Source organism: Grammomys surdaster, unplaced genomic scaffold, assembly GCF_004785775.1.
Source record: "Grammomys surdaster isolate TR1022 unplaced genomic scaffold, NIH_TR_1.0 126391, whole genome shotgun sequence".
NCBI classification, from domain to species: Eukaryota; Metazoa; Chordata; class Mammalia; order Rodentia; family Muridae; genus Grammomys; species Grammomys surdaster.
This window is the reverse complement of record NW_021621185.1, coordinates 5,314,430-5,335,309: the sequence shown is the minus strand read 5'-3', so window position 1 is coordinate 5,335,309 and position 20,880 is coordinate 5,314,430. Positions and strand designations below refer to the sequence as shown.

The following is a 20,880-nucleotide window of genomic DNA, read 5'->3' as shown; positions in this document are numbered from 1 at the left end:
GTCAGGGACTATGTGCTCACTGTTTTCTTGAACAGTTGCTGGAAGATGCCAGAGCATCAGGATCGCTGTTCCTCTTTCCAGCCACACCTTCAAGTAATGTGTCAGAAGAGTTGTAAGCACAACTATGTGTCAAGCAGCTTTAAAATAGAGAAAATCTATGGGAAAGACAAGTTTCCCCTGAAGTCCTTTCTCATTCTATGGTTCATGTCATGTGCATGTGTGTGTGTGTATTTGTCTATATACATAGACTTTATATATGTGGTTCATGTGTGCAAGTATGTTTGCAGGCCAAAAGTTAGGTAGAGTCTTGCTCTATTACTCTTCATTTTGAGGGATCACCAATCCCAGAAGATTGTCTGGCCTGTGAGTGAGAGCAAGCTTCTTGCCTACCCTGCACTAGGATTACAGATGTGCAGCTTTTTACTGCTGTGCTGGGCTCTGAACTCAGGTCCTCAGGCTTGTTCATCAAACTCTTCACTCATTATGCCTTCTCCTGAGTCCCCAAGATTAGTGTTCATGAAAGGCATTTCTGTTGTATAAAAAATGACAATGTGTAGACCATCCCGACTCAGCTCTGTAAGCATGGCCTGTACTCACCAAGTCTTACTTACCCAAAACACAATTCCTCAACACCAATTATCCAGCATTTGTTGTTCTATGTTCTACAAGTAATGGAGTAAATACTGAGTGTAACAAGTAGGAAATATGAATTCATAAATGTGGCAGTTCGAGCCCTGGCAGGACATGTCCCTTGGTGCAGCAGTAGCCCAAGCATCTGGAAGTAAACAACCATTTTCTGATTAGATCTAAGCCCTCTCCACTTGACACCATTATTAATCTGAGAATCCACCATCAGACAGGACCTGAGCCCTAGGAGAGAACCTACTATTATGCTTGTGAAGAGGTAAAATAATAAACTGACTCTGAAGGACTCTGAAAGCCCATCTGAAAAAGCTTCTATTTGCAGTAGATAGTGATTAACTGGCCAATGAACAAAGAATCAGAGCCTGTATTACACACCCCTCCTCCCAAGGCTCAAGATCATTTAGCAGGAGAAATGCATGACTTGAAAATATCTGGATAGTGAGGTAGCTACACCTATGATCTGTTGTGACAGCATGTACAAGAAGACCTGTGCAAGTTCAAGCCAGATTATCAATCCCATATAGAGAGGGAAGTTAGTCACACAGTCCTGTCATAGTCATGGAGCAAGTGGCAAATGATAGCAGCTGAAACAAGAGTCACTTTTCTGTAAGAATATATCTCCACCATGCTCCAGTAGAAAGTACACACTCAAAAATATTTGGGGCATCAAATTGGTGTGTGTTTGTGTGTGTGTGTGTGTGTGTCTTAGAGGCCACAAAACTGTGTGCATAGGGAACAGGAGGACATGTGGAGAGCTGGGAGTATATGTGAATATCAGCAAAACACATACAAAACTTGAAATTTTAAAAGAGCTAATGTGAAGAAATATATTTCAAATAGCTTGAAAGATAACATGTTTGCTTTATTCAAATTATATTCAACAACTTCCATTTTCAAATTGATTAATAAAATAGAAATTTTATTATACTTTGCATATCCTTAAAATACGAAAAACAAGGCCAAAAGTTTAAAAACCAGTTTTACAGATGTGCATGCTAATGACAATGGTTTAATACATTATATAAAATATATTCTACAAAAGATGCCTAACTTTTATATACATAATGTGAATTAAATAAAGGATTCATGTTTCTATGATCTAAGTGCAATATGCACATACTTTAAAAAAATACTGATTTCCTGAGCAACAATGCTGTAATTCAAAATCAGCAAACAGTCCCATGATAATGCAGTGTCTAAATAACTTAACTCTGTAATAGTCAGTCTAGATCTCCACTTCTAACTATAGCCTTCCCGTTTGCAGTGAGGTAATGTCAGAAGTTTGTTTTTTTTTTTTAACTAAAGACTAACAGTTACTAAAGAGTGGTTTATTTAATGAACTTCTCACACTACCAAAAACCAGAGTCCAAAAAAAAAAAAAAAGCTTTTAACCAGAAAAGAAAACGTGAGATTACACACTCCTTCCTAATCTACAACATGGCCAGCAGATCATAACCTGGTTTTGTAGACAGGACAGTGAAAATGTTTAAATAATTATCTATTGGTTCAAAACAAACTGAACCATGTACCAAGTCTTTACAAAGTCAAGAATTTGCCCTATAATTAGATTTTTCTTTATTTGCAATTCCAAGTTTTTAGGTGAAGTAATCAACTCAATGGCTATGACTCAGTTCTGTTTATAACTGCATCCACATACATAAACACATAAAAAATTCAAGGGCCTGGACATGATCCATAGTATCAAACAATGACAACTGTGCTGATGTTGTCTAGAATACAATGTAGTTTTCAGTTCCCAAAAATTTACATAATTTGCAAATCTACATTTAATGTCTTTTCAAAAAAATCTAAATGCTTATTTTTAAAGATGAAAGCATAATTCTACATATAGAATTATATTTAATAATTCTAAGATATATAGGAAAAGGAAATTGCTTGGTTGTGTCCTAAGGATGTGTTGTATTTCCTTCAAAAAGGATGCTCCAGTCAGAAAGGATTTTAACCAGCAACTATAGATCCTCCTTTAAGTATAAGTGATCAGACCCTTTGATTATAATTCCAAGTAAAATCAGCTAAAACGAATCACAACTCTGTAATTCCATCTGTTTGATGTAAACAGAGGTTTTGTAGCCTGCTGTGCCCTGAAATCTACATTTGTTACCCTAAAACTGGATTTTTCAGCAGTCTTAATAAAGATAATGTAAACTGGCTATGCTAACACTGAGCATAATTAAAGATCACTCTTATTTCCAAATGCACATGGCATGTTAAAAAATTATTTTAACTAAGATTTACTGAAGGAATCAATTTATCAAAACTATCCTATTATTAAATAAGGAAAATTTCTAAAACTGCTGATGTTAGGGCTTTAAAATGACTGACTTCCATGTCTGTCTTTTTGTAATGCTTTTTCTTTTCAGAGTGTATAAAATCCCAAATATAACAAATATATATTACTAATTCCTTGTATCAGGATTGGAATTTGTTATACAAAATGTTTAAAAAGCTGAAACATTGATTTAGGAAATAATGTCCAAAAAATGAGGTAATGTAGCATATTTTAAGGTATGCACTTTGTTACACAAAAACCATGCAATCCAGACTCCACTCCCTATATGGATATTTTTAAAACACATACTTGTCATACATTAGATGTAGAAAATGCCACTATTAAACCCTTTTGACCAAGCCACACGCCTTTGGCATATGTTTTTCAATGGATGATGCATATTAGGTGGGCAGAATCTAAATTGGACAGGTCCTTTTTGAAAAGCAGAGGTCAATAGATGACCATATAAAGCAATCTGTCTACTGCTAATGTAAAAGTCCTGTTTACTCATTTTTACTTAATGAATACTTTTCTTCTGCAAGACTTCAGAGACAGGTTGTACAAATTTGTTTTTACTCCATTAACTTATGTTTAAAAGCGAACACAGACAAATTTACATAGCCTGTGAAATGTTAGCCTATTCAATAAAATCTGACACAATGTTTCAATGTTGATTGTGAAGTGTACATGAACTTACATAAAGTAACAATGTAAGGCATTAAGTGTTAATTAAGGCATGTTACTATTTATAACAGCAATAGTCACAGTATGTAAAGAGGAATTTGCTGAATATGCTTTTCTGTATAACACTTCATCAAAGAACTACAAAATATCAGACATAAGTATTTTTCAAAATGAAGAAGTGGAGGTGAGGTTGAAGGGCTGATCATTATGGATACCTTTTGTTAAGGAATAGATCTGGACCTATCTCTGTGTCCTTTCCATCAAATGGGAAGTTTCCAACCCAAAGACATTATTTTGGGGTCATAAAATATTTAATCTATTTCTTACTCTGTATTATACAAATTATAGACAATGTTTCCATATCTGTTTCTACATTTGCTTTTGTAGCACATATGCTAAACATGTTTTTAAAGTTTCAAATTTAAGTGTTAAGTACTTGGTATCAGGAATAATTTTAGAATTAAAATTTGCAATTAGTATTTCGGTGGTCTTGTATCAAATCCTCTTCAGGTGTAAGCATTTAGACTCCTCGACATGAACAACCTTAAATTAAAAAACAATCTTTTAAATAATAAAATTTAAACATCTTGAATAAGAAAAATGGCAGCATCATCTAAGTTAGAATTCCTAGACATACATATAAATTAATTTCTGCTTTAAGAACTGATACAGCAGATATATGGACTGGACAGTCTTAATATAGAATAATCAGGTGTTATAGACATCCATTTGTAAAAAGCTCAGGAATTTTTAGAAAGGTACCATCTTCGATGTTCCTAGATTTTGACTTCAAAGCAGTTGTTGGATATATATGTAAGTCACCATATTCCATATGCAAACATGACCACTAACACTGAGCAGCTCACTGTTACGTTCTGTGTTGAGCATCATGTGCCTGAGGGTCTTGCCTATATAGTTTGTGGTCATCTTGTTGACCAACAGGTATTCCTTTTGTTGGACCAATTCCATTTCCCATCTCTCTGTGCTGTGATGGAGGTGTGAGTCCTGGATGCAAGTGTGAAGAACCCACTGTTGAATGGTGACTAACATCCACTTTAGCTAAAATTTCATAATACAGCAAATAAAACACTGGCGTTATTATCCCCACTATCAACATTATCACTACAGCTGTCCACCAACCAATCCCCCAGTCTGCTCCGTAATATGGATCCTTTCGGTGAATGCTTTTGTTATCAGGTTCAAACCGGACTTGCTGAGCTGTTAAGGCAGATACCACTTCATTCAGGTTCTCCTTCTTGGTGTCTGTACACTTGACTATTTGTTCTATGTCTCGGTCCACTTCTTTTAGGAAAGTGCCAGCTGACTCACTGGAAGAAAGAGAGTCATCAGCTGCCACAATGTCTTGCTCTTGAAAATACGGAACAGGTGGAGGATGCAAAACTTGTCTTCCTTTCAGAGGATGAAGAGTTTCAGTCAAAGAACTAAACCTTTTAACTGGAATTTTGATAGACCTAAGAGCAAAAAAGTCTTGATCACTGATGAGATTGTTAACTCTTTTGATATCTGCTACCTGCAAAAAAGAAAAATGCAACATTGAACTGAGTTTTAAAGCTAGACCTTCATTCATTCACTTACTTTGGAGAGAAAACAGTTCGATTACGTTCTTCCCGTTGGTGCTGTTACCACATACAGACGTAGGTTTCCTCGTATATTAGAACTGTAACTACTATAATTTATCTAGTGTTAGGAAATCACCAACAACTTTGTATTATCACCAATGAAGTCTATAAGGTTATAAAGGGATATCCAAGATATAAAAAAATGCAAGTTGCAGAATAATACACAATATATAACAATACTAAGAATGAAATACATCAATTCTTTATCAACCTCTATATATGAATATGTATAGATACATACATAAAAAGAAGGTACAGAAACACACCAAAGTGACAGGCTGAACTGAGAGTAATTCAACCACTTCCTTAAAATGTGACAAAGGTCATGTCCACAGGCATAGAGATCTCTGTGCAAAATAAAAAAAAAAAAAAACCTAGCAAAAGGTACAGGTAGAAAGAAGGTAAGAGGACAAAGAATTAACTTCAATTCTGGTTGGTCTAATGAACATTTATTCTGGACTGTATTATTCAAAATAAATTCAAACCTACCGTACAACAGTACTGAAGGGCTACTGCATTTAGCGTGTCTCCTTCCTGGATATCTTTTGTTAATATGACAATGTCATCAAGTCTGTCTCTCGATGTGCTTCTGCGAACCTTCTCCTTTCCCCTGGACCGAAGTTCATAGATTTCAGCATCTTCTTCCATGTCATTGTCTGTACAATTCCCGAAAGGATGTCCATGGCCACCAGCCTGAATTCCTGAGAGGGAAACAGTCCAATTCTGATTCCTCCCCGCCATGATGTTATAACTGGGGGAAGAAAAGAGAGAACCTTGAAATGTGGGTGATCTATTTCAGTGATTTACATGCATCTCACATGCTAGACACTACTTTTCCCAATATTGTTTTAGTTATGTAGGAATTTAGGTTCAGGTTCTGGAACTGTTGAAGTGTAGCAGACAGTGGGGAAGGAAGCATGGGAAGGGGCCAGCTAATGCAGGGCTAGCACTTTCCACTCGGGATTCCTGTTCACCTAGCTACTTTATACAACCCCAGGCTTACTGGTATATACAGCAGGTATACAATGCCAACATTTACCAATGATAATCAAGAAGTTCATTTTAAACCCATTATTTGGCATATAATTTTACCACTTACTAAAGACAAAAGTAAATCTGAATACCGAGACACTGTGCTTGTTTCTTTCTCTATCATGGTTTTAATCAGTCTTGTACACTGAGATGGCTCTGAGCTAACGTTGCTTGCTGCCAAGCCTGATCACCTGAGTTCAGCCCTGTGACCCACGTGGTAGAAGGAAAAAATACTCACAAACTGTCCTCTGGCTTCCAAATCCATAATGTAAAAACATTCAATGAAAACTGAACCTTGGCTGGGTTAGTGGTTCTCCGCAGCACGCAGAGAACTTACAGCACTTTCAGAGTTATCAGCAGAATGCTTCCAGGTGCCAGTTGTAAGCATTCAGTTTCACTTCAGTGCTAGCACATGATGTCCCGTGCCAGTTCAGAAACTGTCCAAAATCTCATTTAACCATTTCCTACGAAACCCAAGTCAGAAATCTTTAAATTGTTTGCTTACAGTGTATGTACAAGTAGATGCCAGAGCACAGCTGCAGATGCTGGTTCTCCCTCAACCACGTGGGTTCAGTGCTGGCAACAAGAACCTTTGTACACTAAGTCATTTCAGAGTCCTCAAACAGCAGTTTTTAAAAATCAAACATTGTAATAAAACACTATCCAAAACATATTTGTTTGATATTTAAATGCTGAGAAACATAGAAGAACATAATATCCCACCTCTTCGTTTTGCAATGGGAGCATTATGTTTCTATAGAGCAGGGAGCTTTCCCTGAAATCTGTTGGTTAGCACCATGCAATCTGATGACACAGAAGGCGAACACGGGCAGAACTGTGAGTTAGACATGCAGCAGGGTGAGCAACGCCAGCTATCTGGTTCTCATCTCAGTTTTGGTTACTCTACACTCAGAATCCTTTTACTGTGGTCAGACTGTTCAGAAGCCCACCTCCAGTCATATGGGCCCAGAGGTGGTTGGGACCCTATTTTAAGAAGCTGTGACAGACACCCTTCATCCCAGCAATGGGGAAGTAGAGATAAGCAGATGTCTCTATGAATTCAAGGCCAGTCTGGTCTACATAGTGAGATCCTGTCAAAAAAAAAAAAAAAAAAAAAAAAAAAAAACAAAACCAAAAGAATGAAAGAAGCTGGGATTTAATGAACTATATATCAGAAAAACATGGAATAACTATATTTTAAACTAGAAAAGTTACTGTACTTTTTGATATCAAAATATTAGGTTCTTATTCTATGACTAGGAAGAAAATTGGAAAGTTTTGTTTAATGTCTTAAGAATTTTGACTACCTGCAACTTCTAGTTCTGAAGACATCAAAATGTTACACACACACACACACACACACACACACACACACAGCCTGCAATACTTTTATAAAATTCAAACCTTTCTTCTTCTGCATTTGACTCACATGAGCTTAACATATCTCTGCACTTCTTACTGGTTCACGTTAAATTTAGAATTAACATTTAGTACAGTACAGTATATACTCTCTTATATGTCATAACTTTGTTCCTAACCAGAGACTTTTCTTTGAAAGCTATAACTTAAAACTCTTATCAAATTCAATTTATATACCATAAAGACCGAATAGATTTTAGACATTTATATTGTTACAAAAAATATCCATGCCCACTGAGAACTGGACTAAGAATTCTTTATCAACGAATACATCTCATTTACTTCCAAAGCCACTATCAGCACATCTTCATCAATTTGGTCCAATTCTCATCAAAAAGAAACTTCTACCTAAAACAACAAACTTCCCATTTGGTTTTGGCTTCACTTTAATCATCCATGTAAAATGGATGAAGAGAGGCTCTTACAGATAAAAAACAAATTCAAGCTCCAATGTATCTCAGTCACAAAACAAGAAATTAAGAAGTCTTCACAGCTAAATATAGTACCATTCTCTTACAACGTGGACCACACAAGGGCTGCACAGGGATGCGGTATGACTATTTTTTCTGGTAGTTTTCTTTGTCAATTTGACAGAAAATAGAATCCTCTGAGAAAAGGATATTTCAGTTGAGAAAATGCCTCCATCAGACTAGCCTGTGGGCAAATCTGGGCAGCACAGGGCATGGGGTGGTGGGGGCATTTTCTTAATCAATGACTGATGCAGAAGAGCCCAGCCCACTGTGGGTGGTGATGCCACCTCTGGGCTGATTGTTGTAGGTAATATAAAAGAGCAGGCTGAGCAAGCTGTGGAAATCAAGCCACTACCTTCCACTACCATCTCCGAGTGCCTGCCTTGCCTTCCCTCAAGGATGGATGGGGATGTATAAGCCAAAGAAACCCACCACGATGGTTTGTATAAGCTCCACCCAGGAAGCACTATTAGAAGGTGTGGCTTTGTTAGAGTAGGTGTGTGACTGTGGGTGTGGGCTTTAAAACCCTCATCCTAGCTGCCTAAAAGCCAGTATTTGCTAGCAGCTTTCGAAGATGTAGACCTCTCAGCTCCTCCTGCACCATACATGCCTGGACACTGCCATGCTCCTGCCTTGATGATAATGGACTGGACCTCTGAACCTGTAAGCCAGTCCCAATTAAATGTTTCCTTATAAGAGTTGCCTTTGGTTATAGTTTTTATCACAGCAACAGAAAGCAAACTAGGTCAATTATAAAGAATTCCTCTAAGTCAGCAAAAACAAATGTTAAACACACAAGTGTCTTATCTCAGTGAAGATAAAATCTTCTGGCAAACAGGGGAAAGCAGTGCCCAGGGGAGGAAGAAACTATTAAAAAGTATGTCATGGATCCTAGAATGCAAAATGACGTCTAGAAGGATGGACAAAAAAATAACTAAAAACTAAGTAAAACAAACAAACAAACAAACAAACAAACAATGGGAGGGGGGGTTGGCAGGAAACAACCAAAACTCCAAAACTCAGACAACAAAAAGATGATAGTCTCTATGTAAAAACATAACTAAGTTTCAAAACTATTTCCTTTCAAGTCCAACCCTTAAAATCCAGTTTCTGACCTTGCTTTACAGCAACACTGTAATGCTTTAAAAGTTGAAAAGTCTCTATTTAGGTAATTTACTAACTAACAGCTATACATTAGTAGCTTCTTCCAGCTGCTCCCACAGGTGTTACATTATTTATTGCCAAAAACCACTCCTAATTTGATAGTCCCAAACTAAAGAAAGCCCACATTTCACATCTCAGCATCCGTTTAAGGTCAGGATCATACCTGTTTATACAAGGAAGTTTATTTCCACTTCCTTATCTAGGTCTTTTCTAAAAACAAAACAAAACCCCACATCTTTGATGTAGAGGATTATCTGTCAGTTTTGTGAAATCAGTAGCAAGTTGCATACATGCATGTACTACCGCAGGAAGTATCTCTTTCAGATCCCCAAAAGCCATCCAGGAGCAGAAAACATTGGCTATAAAGTGATGCATATAATACATATAGGTGGTTATGTTGCCTTAGGTACACTGTCCCTCTAACGTGCTCTCCCCTGCATTCTTAATACAGCTATCTGAAACTTACTGAGTAATACCTAGAAGCCATTTGAAACAATGTTTACTTCTGTCAGTCTTCTCTTCATCAGAGTCTTCTTAACTAGGAATCGAAAGACTTGCCTCTTCACGCGTCTGACTCTATTCCTCTAAAATGAAAGGAGAGCAGAATAAACAATCTGGACACTCATGTCTGACTAACCAAGAATTGGCTGTGCTTGTCTGTAACCCAAGTGCCAAGTTACACTTTGGCCCCGGCAGGTAATGACATGTACAAACTACTACAGATTAGAAAGTACAAGGTATCCGAGTCATCGGCCTCAATTCTCTTTACCTCTCTGAATTCTCTATGGAATCTACCGCTTCAGAAAACTAGAACATGTTGCATACTACACCGCTGACAAACCTCCTTAAAGTGATCATCAATGGATCACAGTGAGCATGTTTTCATCCACCCGGTCTAGACCGGAAAGAGATCTCCCAAATTCCTAGATACTACTTAGTAATTGCTGCTGGGTATTTGGTCTTGACCTTAGGCAGGAAGCAACAGAAGACTTTCACAGGGCACAAGCCAGTTCAGCACTTAGGACAGAATCACCAGGGCCAATTTTAAACCAAAGCAACAACTGCAAAACTTCCTCCCTGTTACATTCCATTCGCTTTCATTTTTCCTCCGTACGTCCCCCGCAAAGATTACATCTCTGATTTCTAAGTCGTAGCATCAGACTGGAACACTTCGGAGCAGATGCTATGGGGACACAGTGGCCCCGGAAAGGGCAGCCCAGGACCGGGAGGTTAGAGTCCTTCCCAAACCGGGGACAGCGCCCCACGGTGACCCCCATCGACGTCGTGCCGCGCCCCGTCCCCCAGTCACCGTCACCTGTCCTCTAGCAGGGGCGCGACGACACCGTTATGTCTGCCACCACAGCCGCGGCCCCGGAGAAGTTCATGGCCGACTCCAGGTTCTCGAGTGTCTGGGTAAGCTTCTGCCACCGTCGCCGCCGTCGCCGCCGTCGCCGCCGTCCCCGCCTTCCGCACCGACAGCCGCCGCCACGTCCGCAAACCTGCGGTGCGTCATCGCGTAGAGTAGGCGGAGGTGCGAGGGCGCGGGCGGGGGCGGGGAACCCAGAACCAGGCGGCCAACTGCAGGCCCACGCCAACACGCAGGCGCGCCGATGCGGCCGGGGCGGGGCCTGGCTCCAGCCCCGCCTCTAGCCCCGCCCCTCGGGGGGCCGCGGAACCCGGTTGGACCCTGCAGTCTGTGGTCGGGCAAGCCCCACCCCCAGGCTAAGAAAAGTACGGAGCGTAGGGCAAGCATGAGGTGTTGCCAATGACGAGCCGCTGTGCATTTCTTCAGGCTCTGTATCTGGAACTTTCTTCTCCGTAGGGCAGAAGAAAGCAAAAACACTGGGCTTACGATGTGGAACTATGAGCCCTAGAGCAGCAAACAAGACAGGCCTTGGGTCTGTAGGTGAGCAGAGTGAGCCACCTAGAGCTAAGCCCGGGAAGGGTTTGCCCTGGAGCTGCACATTGAATGGGACAAAGTTGTCAACAACTTATAACTAACCTACTTGGATTTGGAAATTAACAGGACGTTATTGGTAGTCAGTGTTGCACTATCTGATGTCAACGAAATAAATATCTCATGTCTTCAGACTTAAATTTTATTAGAAGTTTGCCGAAGGGGTAGATAAAATGTTCGTATTTATGCAAATGAGGTATGGCATTTTAACGGTGCCCCTGGTGTTTTGTGTTGACTACGGACACTGCACTTGACTAAATGCTTACCCATTTATGTCAACATTGCTTGAACTCCGGACGTACCTCACTTTTCTTTACAGTATGAATATTTATTCCTTATAAAGCCTTTGGAACGCTGTTCCAAACCCTTTCCAAAGGGTTTTTTGTTTGTTTTGTTGGTTCCTTGATCAGTTGGTTTTCTGGGAAGTGCCTCTGCAAGGGCTAGGGATTTAACTTACATTGCAATAAGCGCCTTTTATTTGAAAGGATAGGCACTGTGCTGAACAATGCTACAAAGAACTCCAAGCAAAGACAACGGGGAAAAAAAGTTGGCCCAAGCTATTCTGTGCACTCTTGCCCTTATGACACCGCTGTCTGTAACCATTTATCACGGAGACATTTTCTCATCAGGAGACAAAGGATAGATTCCGTCCTTGATGTGTAGGGCTTCAGCTGTTCAGTTCTCAGGAATGTTAATGGAATGCAAGCTTCTTTTTGCACATAGGTCACTTTCCTTATTTTAATGTCAATAGACCGTGGAATCCCTGGGAGAATGAGGACAGAATGAATTCCAAGCGTTTCTTCAGGACTACGTTTGCTTTGAAGAAACATTTTTCTACATGATATCTGCAAAGCTTTTGAATGATTATTTGTATCTAACTAAATCGAGTATTTTGTTTACAAAAATGCCACGATATGTATATATTTTATTATTAGACTATACAAAAGAAGCAGTTAGCCATGAAGGTTGGCTGAGTTCCAAAAAGCTGGCCAATAAGAACAAGTATTTGTCTTCGGAAAAGAGGGTGTTCTCAGCGATCCGAAGGCCAAAAGTAGTAGCTTTTTCAGATCTGATCTGATCTGATATGTTGTCCGTTAAAATGTTGCAGATGAAAGTACATGTTTCTAGGAATTTGAGTTTTTGTAGCTAACAATTAGGTTGAGACAGAGTAAATGCAGTGTGGTATTGAGTAAATTGATACAACTTGTTATGAGCACTGTTTGCTAAAATGCATTAAAATTAAAGATAAAATTAGTTAGGATGCAACTTTGCTAAGTGTGTACCTTAAATTCACTTACAGATAACAACTGAATCAGATTTTAACACATAAGCTCTGGAATGTTTATCACATTAATGGTCAAAAGGAAAAACAATCAGAGTGTTCATCAGTAGCTAACTGTATCCTTTGGGCTCCTTAAAACATTGTAATATTTGATAAAAAAGAGTTAGGTTCCTCTTTCTTTACAGATTTATTAATAAATTTGTCTACAAAAGGGAGTATGTACAATAAATGTGTTCCAGTCATTGCAGATTTAGTTCTTTATTTAAAAACACAAAATCCTGGGTATGAGGACATGTGTTTGGAGCAGAAAACCCAAGTAAAAAATCAGCCATGGTTGCATGTATGCCTATAACCAGGTGTCGGGGCCCAGGATAGTGAATTCAGGAGGACCACTGGGGCTTGCTGGCCACCAGTCTAGCTTGAAAGATCAGTATAAAGCCCTGTCTGAGAGGAATGAGGCAGAAGGACCACGGCACACCTGTCTTAGTTAAGGTATCCAATGCTGTGACAAGACAAAATTCCACAACCAAAAAGCAAGTTGGGGAGGAAATGGTTTGTCTTACACTTTCAAATTGCTGTTCATCATGGAAGGAAGTTAGGACAGGAACTGAAACAAGGCAGGAACCCAGAGGCAAGAGCTGATGAAGAGGCCATGGAGGAGTACTACTTACTCCTTGCTCTCCATGGCTTGCTCAGCCTGCTTTCTTATAGAACCCAAGACCACCAGCCCAGGGACGGCCCTACCCACAGTGGGCTGGGTCCTTCCTCATCAATCACTAATTTAAACACTTTACAGGCCTGCCTACAACCTCACTCTATGGACTCATTTTCTGAGTTGAGGTTCCTTCCTCTCAGATGACTTCAGGTTGGGAGGCATTTATGACTATACACATGTAGAAAGATTTCCAAAATACACTTTAAAGATTAAAAAAATACAGTTACATAAGAGATACAGTGTGCTTTCCTTTGGAATAAAACTTAAGCTTACATATCCCACTTTATTATCAATAAAATATTAAGAATACATACACTGTATTTTCTAATAACTAGACATGTTCCCCTAGAGCTAACTGCATGTCTGAACCATTCTCAAGTTGTTTGGAACTTTGTATTTAAGTGAAGCATACCTGAAAAAAATTAATTCCTTCAGAAATTAAAGCTATTGTCAAAGCCTTAATTCTTTTTATATTTCTTCCTAGTCCCTTGTGGCTGACTTCTTTCAGCCCTGTATTGCCACGCTCTGCTACTTTCTATACCTTTTTAGAAGCAAATCTGGAAAACACTGTTGTACATTAAAGAAATGACAAAATTAATTTCAAATTGGATTATAGAGTGAAATTTTAAACAGCCTTCAGTTGTAATTTTCAAACGATCTATATATAGAAAACATTACTGCTTCTCTTCAAATATCCTGAAGATAGAAAATAAGCCACTGCTTGCTTAGATCTGTTGATGGACTCCTTACGTGACTCTCACCCTACAGTTTTAAACATGGTGATTATTATAATCACAGTTTTGGTACATACAGATGAAAGAAGAGTCAAATATATTGTGGGACTACAGTGAAGCTTATAAAGGCTTGTAAGTCATTTAAGGAGATTAAATAGACTCAAAACAACCATCTCCAATGCCTCCAGCTATCCAGATTTTATTAGATAAAAACTAGTCTCCCAAATACTATTCTTAAGGTAGGCAGTAGAGATAGATAGAAATAGTTATATAGCTATAATTAGGTAGATCACCTATTTAAATTCTCTTTTTCTAATGGCCTTTATAAGAGATCACACAGGCAAATCATAAATTAGTGCTCCTAGATTCTATAGCATACTGGTGTGCTCCTACCCTTCCCAACACTTAACCAAGATGATCAGAGAGAATTCAGTTACTTCTACTCCACTGGGGAAAAAAATGAGATATCCTTTCCTCAGAAATTGGTTGAGAACGGAAGATGAAGGCAGAGTGTGATCACTCAAACAAACAGAGGTATTCAAAAGAGAATGCAAAGGTGGAAACTTTAAATTTTGCTTTGGAATTTCTTCCTTAGTTTCTCGGAGATTCTTAGTAAGGTCTGTGAACAGAAACCATGACCAAGGCAACCCTTATAAACACAACATTTAATTCAGGCTGGCTTACAGATTCAGAGGTTCAGTCCATTTTCATCAAGGCCGGAGCACGGTACCATCTAGACAGGCATGGCACTGGAGGAGCTGAGAGTTCTCCGTCATGTTCCGAAGGCAAACAGGAGAAAATTGGCTTTTAGGCAGTTAGGAGAAAGCTGTTTCAAAGCCCACCCCCACAGTGACACACTTCCTCCAATAGACCACACCTGTTCCAACAAGGCCACAGCTCCTAATAGTGCTAATCCCTGGCCAAGCATATTCAAACCACCACAGTGATCATCTTAAGTCCTAGACACGCTAGCTAGAAGGCCATATCCAGATTCAGGGTCCACTGACCAAATTGAATTCTATAGCTATGTTCTGACATCTAACAAAAGTAAACATGTCTTATGAATTGATCGTTTGTCACAGGAGGCACAAAATTGTGTTCAAGAACTATCCAGGGAATGGAATGCTCCTGAGGTAAAGCACTTGCTACCTTTGCCACTGGAGCCTCTCTCACAATTCCTCAAGGCATTGTTCACCATGCCATTCTTTTGACCATGTTTCAATGGGTAAGCACATCTTTTTAAAAGGAAAGAGGAAAAATGAAAACAACATATTATTCTGGTCTAAGTCTTTTCAGGTTGACACTGCTTCTGCTGACAGCCCTTACTAAGAATCTCTGAGAAACCAAGGAAAAAATTTCAAACCAAAATTTAAAGTTTTCATGTTCATAATAAGAATTATACAGCTGACTGGCAGTACTGGCCCATAATCCCAGCTACACACAGGGTTGAAACAGGAGGATTAAAAGTTCAAGGATATTCTGGGCTAGGGGTGGGGTGGAGATTGGGATGGACGAAGAACAAAATGAATGATTTAAGGACACTCTAGCCAAAAACATTAAAAATGACTTGGTTATGGCTGGGTATACATTTCAGTAGTGCCTAGCTTTGGCTATTATGTGTGAGACCCTAAGTTCCCTGCCCAGTACAAGTAAAACCAGAGTGGGGGGAGATGGAGGAGGAAGGAGAAGAATAGGAGGAGGAGGAAGGAGAAGATTAGGAAGAGGAGGAGGATGAGAAGGAGAAGGAGGAGGAGGAGGAGGAGGAGGAGGAGGAGGAGGAGGAGGAGGAGGAGGAGAAGAAAAGTGACACTTTCATTCTGAGAGCTGTTGGATGAACAACAAAGCTGCCAGCCCCACTGGAGTGGTTTGCCCATAAGAAAGGAAGGACATGAGCCAAGTTAATGGGAATGTTAAGCCACTGCAAAATAATGGGCTTCCCCTCATCAAACCAAAATACGGTGGAAGGGTTATTCTGAGGGAAGGTCATCACTTCCCTTTTAAAAGGATCCCTTAGGAGTAACGTAGAAACTGGGAAATCATTAAGAACCACTAAAGTAACCAGGACAAAAAGATGTTGACTTGCACCACAGAGGAACACCACCTACTAAATTTGTTTGGATTAAAAATATATGATTTGAACCTTTTTTTCCAAGTCTCCTGTTTTATGAGAGAATTCAATCTTGGTACTTAACATATTGTTTCAAAGTTCTTTCTTGCAAACATTGATAGTGAGGTTTTCTTTTCGCTAATTATTCTAAATAAGACAGATTACTGCTGTAGCAAGTGTTGGGTCTGAGTCAACTTTTCTGTCTCCCTTCCCACCATGTGTTCTGTTATTTGTAGTAGACCTTGAGCTGAAAGTCTCCTGATTTCCCAAGCTTCAATCCTATCTGGCTTCTAAATCCCTTCAGAATTATTTGAAGCAAAGCATGCCCACTGACTTCAAAGCATTTTTCACACTTAGATTTACTCAGTTAGGTGTAATAGGTGTAACAAGAGTAGAGAAACTGGCCCCTTTTCCACTCAAAATAGTGTTATAGCAAAACCCAAAAACAATGTGCTAAGAAAAAACACAAAAACTCATTTCTTTGTTGTTTGAAAAGGACTTATCTTCTTTTAGAGTGTGTGTCTATTTTTTATTTGCAGGTCTGTTATTTAAGGGGAATTCGATTTGTGTTAATTGACATTTGATTCATGTCCCTGGTATTACTCTGTCCTTAAGATCATATGGCAGATTTAATTTGGCATACTAAAAATAAGTGTTTAGTTTACAAAGATGGATAAATCCTATCTTTTAAATCATGTCTTTGAAAGAGAAATTTTTACTATACAGTATTCTAGAAAAGTGCCCTTTGGCATTATTCTTGGCTTTGCTGGAATCAGAAAATTTATTATGATAAAAAATGATTCTTTGTGTAAAAATATTATTGTTTGACAGGCAAAGCCATAAAAATCAATCCATAGTCTGTAAAGTAGTGAAACTAGTCCTTTCTTTTTCTTTTTTCTTTTGCAAGAGAATAGGACAGAATTTGGAGGTGAATATGGTGAGAATTCAAAAAAAAAATTACGGTATTTTCCCCCAGCTATTCCATTGTAACTTCCTTGAGCCATGTTCCACTGTCTCCCAATACCTGCCTTCATTACAATTATGGTGTCATAAAAGACAGAATCTGAGACTGTCCTATGCTGTGAGTAATGAGAACAGCTGAGGGACAATAGGCACAAGGAAAGGAAGGTAAGAATGGCAACATAGGCAGATCACTGTGGCATATATCTTTAGTCCCAGCACTCAGGAGGCAGAGGCAGGTAGGTGTCTATGAGTTTGAGGCCAGCCCCATCTATAGAGCTAGTTTCAGAACAACCAAGGGTACACAGAGAAACCCTGTCTCAGAAAAGCAAAACAAACAAAACTAGAATGACAAGATTGACCTCCTGTAATATTCCTGAATTAAAGCAGTCTGTGCAAAACACCTTAATAGCCAACAGCTGCTGTCCAAATGTGATTTACATATTCGTACTAGTCCCCAAGTTTTCTTCATTAGATCCCCTGTTGTAGCAGTCTCCCTTTCTGAAAACAACACTTGCCTTTGTAGTGACTGAACATTTGCCGTCAATGTCTCTTATGACCTGAGACCACTTAAAATGATGTACGTAACATGCTGTCCTCTGGTGTCCTCAGGCTGATTAAGTTTAACCTGGCTTAAGAGAACAATGTGATCACCCTTTATTATGCCTTGGATTTCCCACTAAATCAGCTTTTACAACATAAAATAAATGCATAAGTTTAATCTGAAACCGTGTACTCTTTCTTGCCTTTGGCCCAGAATAATATATGTGTGTGGTAGCAACCGTATTGAAAGTAGCCGACATATTGAAAGCAACCTTAAAAAAAAAAATCCCAAAAAAGCTGGAAGCAACATGGGATATAGTGACAAAGTCTGTGTGTAGTTTGAATGCTATTCGGGTCAGTAAAGTCATGTCCTCACTTGTAAAATTCTGTTAAAGACTTGTGGAAACAAATCCCTCATTCCTTCCTTACACTATGCCTTATGTGATGTTTAATAAATATAGAGCAAAACCCTTTGTTAGGCACAAGTAACACAGACAGGCAGTGGGGTCGGGTCAGACTCTACAACAGATTCCAGACAGGCTAGTAACCACAACTCATCTCAGATGCCCAGGGAGAGGACTGGAGAGTTCAAGTTTGGGCTCATTCTTGGTCTGAACTACTACAAGAGGAAGTCTCTTGTTTCATTTCACAATGAGTCATTGGCACTCTCAAGTACTGCCACAATTATTTACTAGACTTGGCAGGCTACCCCACCTTGATCACTGACCCTCACAGTTAATCCTTAGAATAAATTAAAGTGGATTAAGCAAAGTACATTAGTGGTCACTGTCTTCTCCACTCTTCTTTTTCCTCAATAAAAAATAAGTAAAGACTCTCTGGATGTATTTCCATGGGAGAGTGCTGACCAAGCATGCTCAAGATCCTGGATTTAATCCCTAGCACCAGTAGAATAAACAACATAAATATAAATGAATAAGACTTTTAAAAACTGATGTATACTTCTAATGTTCCTTGATTAAGCCGTTTTTAAAAATCTACTAAGGGTCTGGAGAGGTGGCCCAGCAGGTAAGAGCACTTTCACTCTACACAGGACCAGTTTGGTCCCCAGCCTACATCCTGGGGCTCATAACCAGAGGCCATAATATCCTCTTCTGTCCTCCGAGGGCACATACACACACACACACACACACACACACACACACACACACACACGCCTATACAGAACACACACACACACACACACAAATTTTAATACAATAAGTGTTTTCAAAATATTTATTAAATCTCAATCTTTGAGTGCATCGACCTTTGTTCTTTCAGATGAATTGTAAATATCTACAAAGCTTTTCAGCTTTGCATCAAAATATAGTGGTTACCTGGGGAAAGCTCCAGTACCAATTCACACCAAGAGTGAGCAACCAGTTTTTATCAGACACTGTCATTTTTTAATAAAAAATGTGGGAAAGAACAACCGAGGGAGCAACTGATTGCTTGTCCAGTGCCCAAAGGTCCGAAAACCATGTAAACATTACATGAACTGAATAGTGGTATGCATGTATGTATGTATGTATGTATGATGGATACATGCATGCATGTATGTATGTATGCACATATGCACATATGCATGCATGTATGTATGTGTGTATGTATGTATGTATGTATGTGTGTATATGTATATGTATATGTGTATATGTATATGTATATGTATGTATGTATGTATATATGTATGTATATACATGCAATAGTAGTAATTGAAAAAAGAGGCCATGAATTTGAAGGACAGCATGGAGGAGTATTTGGAGATAAGAAAAGGAAATGAAGTGAGAAATATAATTATAATCTGAAAAATAAAACTTAAAATGAAAATTTGAGTGTAGGGACAGTTCTGCTGCTAAGGTTCTGTTCCCCAATTGGTTCTTGGTCTGTCAGTAAAGAAAACCATGGACCAATTGCTGGGTGGAAGGAATAGGTGGGACTTCTGGGTCCCTGGAGGAAAAAGAGAGCTGCAAGGGAGGAGGTGGAGTTTGCCATGCTTTGGAAAGAGAAGCAGCCATGTGAGGTCTTGGGATGAGCAGGAGCTATGGCTGCTCCTCCAGGCCTCCCCCCCCTCCAGACAGGTGGTCGGGGATGTCTAGCAGGGACTAGTTGTACCTTAGCAACTAAAGTTTAGGGCAGGTGGGAGAAGTGGAGACAAGAGTATTGTTAAGGGCACACTTTTCTAGGCAGGAGATAGTAGCAAGCAGCAATTGTGCCAAGAAGACAAGTTGAAAAGGAACAACTTTGTGTGTGTCTCTTATCCGTGGATTCTAGGGAAGCTGGGTGGGGACTGGTAGTGCGGCCACTTCCCAGAGCTAAGGTTGGGTTGCATAAAGCTACATGCAACAACTGAGGGTAATATCTGCATTTGTAGGGTAGATTTTTAAAACAGTTATATAATAAACCATTTACTTACTGTCAAATGAAGTATGACAATACCTGCTAGCATTAATAAAAATCACATTTTCAATCATAACATAGTCTAGAAAATTTTTTACTAAGCCTATGAAGTTGTTAGGCTCTCAAAACTAAAATAATTTTGTGAGCAGATTGACATGCATAAATAGAGGTGGACTATTTGAAAAAAATGAAATTTGTCAACATGTGAGGAATCTGTACAACCCCGTGGGCAATAATTTCCAAATAGGTAATACATTGATACTACAAAATCATCTACAGACAAGAGATTCTATCCAATTGAAAGGTCAAGGTATTTCACTACTGTAGTTTGAATGAGAATGGCCCACCGGAGGTGCATATGTCTGAACACATGATCCCTGTTGGTGGAACTGCTTGGGAAGCATTAGGAGGCGTGGTCTTGTTGAAGGAGGTGTATCACTGAGGGTGGGCTTTGAGGTTTCAAACGTGTGCTTTCAGCCTGTTGCTTACATATCCACATGTGAGATCTCAGCTGTTCCTGTACCTGTCCAACTGCTCTGCTAGCTCTAACCCTCTGGAACCATAAACCAAATTAAATGCTTATTTTATAAGTTGCCTTGGTCATGACTATTTGTCACAGCAACAGAAAGGAAATGAAGACAGATATGGCTGGGTGAAGCAACCTCGCTGATATGGTTTCAGGTGCTACGTTGCAATTGGCCTTTACAAAAATACCATTTATTGAGTTTTGGCATGGTATCAAAGATGAAAATCCAAAATAATATGAAAAACCTATTATATATCTTTCTCTATTCCAACTATAAATTCACGTAAAGTCAGATTCAATTTATATGTTTGAGTC

At 39.1% G+C, this 20,880-nt stretch overlaps 2 protein-coding genes across 6 annotated transcripts in view; one reads left to right on the top strand and one right to left on the bottom strand.

Annotated features, from left to right (window-relative positions):
• Positions 1-1,535: 1,535 nt before the first annotated feature.
• On the bottom strand, positions 1,536-10,799 carry Lysmd3 (LysM domain containing 3). Of its 5 annotated transcripts, none has more exons than XM_028760198.1 (4): positions 10,660-10,799; positions 9,811-9,928; positions 5,749-6,010; positions 1,536-5,150 (listed from the first exon to the last, which is right to left on the bottom strand). In XM_028760198.1, exons 3-4 carry the CDS (start codon positions 5,998-6,000, stop codon positions 4,488-4,490), a joined length of 915 nt encoding a protein of 304 aa, XP_028616031.1. In that variant the 5' UTR covers positions 6,001-6,010; positions 9,811-9,928; positions 10,660-10,799; the 3' UTR covers positions 1,536-4,487. The 5 variants fall into 5 exon arrangements, with proteins under 5 accessions (XP_028616031.1, XP_028616033.1, XP_028616030.1 ...); XM_028760200.1 differs by having other exon boundaries at positions 5,749-5,960; XM_028760197.1 differs by having other exon boundaries at positions 9,821-9,928.
• A 432-nt stretch (positions 10,800-11,231) lies between these two features.
• Positions 11,232-20,880, top strand: part of Adgrv1 (adhesion G protein-coupled receptor V1) — a 543,344-nt gene continuing 533,695 nt past the window's right edge. Inside the window, exon 1 of the mRNA XM_028760109.1 lies at positions 11,232-11,250. The gene's annotated coding sequence lies outside the window, so the exon portion shown is untranslated. The remainder of the gene's footprint in view (positions 11,251-20,880) is intronic.